Source organism: Nicotiana attenuata, chromosome 2 (genome assembly GCF_001879085.1).
Source record: "Nicotiana attenuata strain UT chromosome 2, NIATTr2, whole genome shotgun sequence".
Taxonomy (NCBI): domain Eukaryota; kingdom Viridiplantae; phylum Streptophyta; class Magnoliopsida; order Solanales; family Solanaceae; genus Nicotiana; species Nicotiana attenuata.
Genome location: NC_031990.1, coordinates 15,646,619 through 15,649,254, shown reverse-complemented (window position 1 = coordinate 15,649,254; position 2,636 = coordinate 15,646,619). Strand labels below are relative to the sequence as shown.

At 34.3% G+C, this 2,636-nt stretch overlaps 1 protein-coding gene across 1 annotated transcript; it reads right to left on the bottom strand.

Moving 5' to 3' along the window:
• On the bottom strand, positions 588-1,895 carry LOC109216800 (zinc finger protein WIP6-like). The gene is made up of 2 exons (XM_019380998.1): positions 1,515-1,895; positions 588-1,040 (listed from the first exon to the last, which is right to left on the bottom strand). Exons 1-2 carry the CDS (start codon positions 1,893-1,895, stop codon positions 588-590), a joined length of 834 nt encoding a protein of 277 aa, XP_019236543.1.

The window sequence follows — 2,636 nt, the reverse complement described above, 5'->3', positions numbered from 1 at the left end:
TTCTGAATTTTAACATTGATGACAACCTGGTTTTACTACACTCTTTGTCTTCATCCATTTGCTCCCCTAGAGAACATATGCACACAAAAACATACATGCAAAAGAAGCCAAAAAGTCACTAGTCAAATCTCATTTTTTTGCTCTCATCATTATTGGGGAAAAAATTGAAAATGACACTTTATGATCGCTTTTAAAATAATAGCAAAAAAAAAAATAAAAATATTTTTAGTATATTATTTATAATATATACATTCTGTATATTATATACAAAATTATATAAATTTTATACACTTTCGGCTATCGAATATAAATAGCTTCTGACACAAGATAAAAGTAAGAAAACCCCCAAAAAGGTTAGCTTCATTATAGCTAAGTTCCATCTCCATATAATTCATAATCAAGATTTCCTTCAACGTAAAGACGGAGTCAGGATTTTAAGTTTATGGATTCTGAAAATACCATCAAACTCATAGCTCGATCATCTTACTTACCGGATTCACAGTTACATATTTATACATATTTGACGAATTTCCTAGTACAAGTACAAGGTCTAAGAAAAAGCTACTGAATTCATCTGAACCCGTTATCTAATACTCTAGCTCCGCCCCTGCTTCAACATCTTCTTCTTCATCTTCCTCATCTCCTTCAACTTGATAATAACAATTCTCACTATGTGGTGCATGTCCATCTCCAAAAGCTCTAACATGGTCTTTAAGTGACCTTTTGTGCTTAAAATCTGAACCACAAATACAAAACCAAAGCTTACCACAATTTTTCTCATGAGTTCTCCAATCTCCTCTTACAGCAAAATTCTTCCCACATTTCCTACAAGTAAATGGTTTTGCTCCATGTTTTCTTTTGTAATGTGTTTGAAGAGTTCTAAAGTCTTTCAATGGCTTTGATCTTGGATGGTCTATGTTGTTTTTGCAACCTTCAGCACAACAATAACAAGGCAACCTTAACATTGAAGAAGCTGGTTTTGTCCCTTTTAGTGAATCTGGTCCTTTTCTATATTGTGATCCATGCCCCCACATATGCATCTAGAAATACAAAAATTTGGTCAATAATTAAAGAACATAACAAGTTGGACCAAGCAAAACTTCTTTGTAAACCAAACCATAAATTTTTATTACCGATTTGTGGTAAGTTGGGAATTCAGATCAGCAGGAACTTGACCAAAAGTACAAGCTTCTGAATTAATTCATACATAGATGAGACAATAAAATGACAAAATTCAAGAAGTTTCATGTAAACAAGAGTGGACCTAGGGTTCAAGTGAACCATTATTTTCAGTTTAACCACTAGATATATATGTGAAAATACAGGAAAATAGTATATATATATATATATATATATGAGTGTGCATGATTACATATGAAGAGGCACATCATATTACTATATAGAACAACCCTGTTGATATATATATTCACATGTAGAAAGAAAAAAGTTATGAACTAAAATTGCATATACAAGATCTTTGACATGAATAAAAGAGTATATATAGGAAATTAAACCTGCATGTTGTTGAATCTGTTGAAAGTTTTGTTGCAAACAGTACAAGAGAATTGAGTAGGTCCAACAAGAATTTGAGCTGGTGTTGGAATCCAATATTGTCCATTATTTGCTACTGAAATAATATTATCCCCTTTGTTTTTACTAGGGTTATCGTTGTTTGAACTTGTACCTGAAGAATCAGTATGAAGAGCCACAGTCACACCTTCTCCATAACTAGAATACTGATTATAATAACTCTGAAAATGCAATTTTGTATTTCTTTGAAGGTTTATTTGGCCAGGAGGACCAAGTGAAAGGACAGTAGAAAGTTCATCTTCTACTTCAGTTTCTAAACAGCCACTTTCACTAGAAGATAAGTATGTGATAGAATGAGTTTGCATGGTAATAATAGTGATAATTTTAGGGTTTTTTTGGGTGGAGGGGAGAAAGTGTAGTCTATGATTATGAGGAAGAAAGTTAGGGGAGAAGGAGACAAGCTATAAATAACAAGTTTTAAGAGTTATTGACTAAAGGGTAATAGCAAAAATAGGTGGTCTTGGGTTGGGGACTTTATGCTAGAATTTTGTTTTCTTTTGGCCAAAAGGGAGAAGGGAGAGAGTGCCAAAGATGCTAGGTTTTTCTTGTCTGTCTATTACACAACATTTTACATCCCAAGGGTGTGATAGGATGATTGATATTCTTTCACCTTAATTAAATGTTTAGAATTCGAGCTCAAAAAATGAAGAACTTCATGATAATCATAAACTTTTTACTTTTTTAGTAGTTTTACCTTGTACAAATTCGAATTAATCGAGTCAGTGAGTTTCGAATATATACTTGTCAGGAAGCTTTCTTGCTGTGTGATTCTGCCCCCCCACTCTGCCAGCAGCCTATGTGTCGATCTATACCCAGTTGATCTACCGCTATTTTACTTTGCACGTTCTGGATAGGCGCGCATCCTCATAGAGCGAGGGGTAGAAAAGATCAATGAAAGACTAGAGCGCGAGCTAGCTGATCTACCGACAAGTCCTTGATTTCTTATCCGCGAAGGCAGACTTGGACTCATTGAAGAAAGCACTTGAGGTGAAGACCAATGAGCGATTGCGACAACTACGGACCCCTTAACTAGGTTTTTTACTAAT

Coding starts and splice junctions, on each gene's coding strand:
- LOC109216800 (XM_019380998.1), bottom strand. CDS start 1,895: ATGCAAACTCATTCTATCACATACTTATCTTCTAGTGAAAGTGGCTGT. Junction 1,041..1,514: donor ACAGATTCAACAACATGCAG/GTTTAATTTCCT, acceptor TTGTATTTCTAG/ATGCATATGTGGGGGCATGG.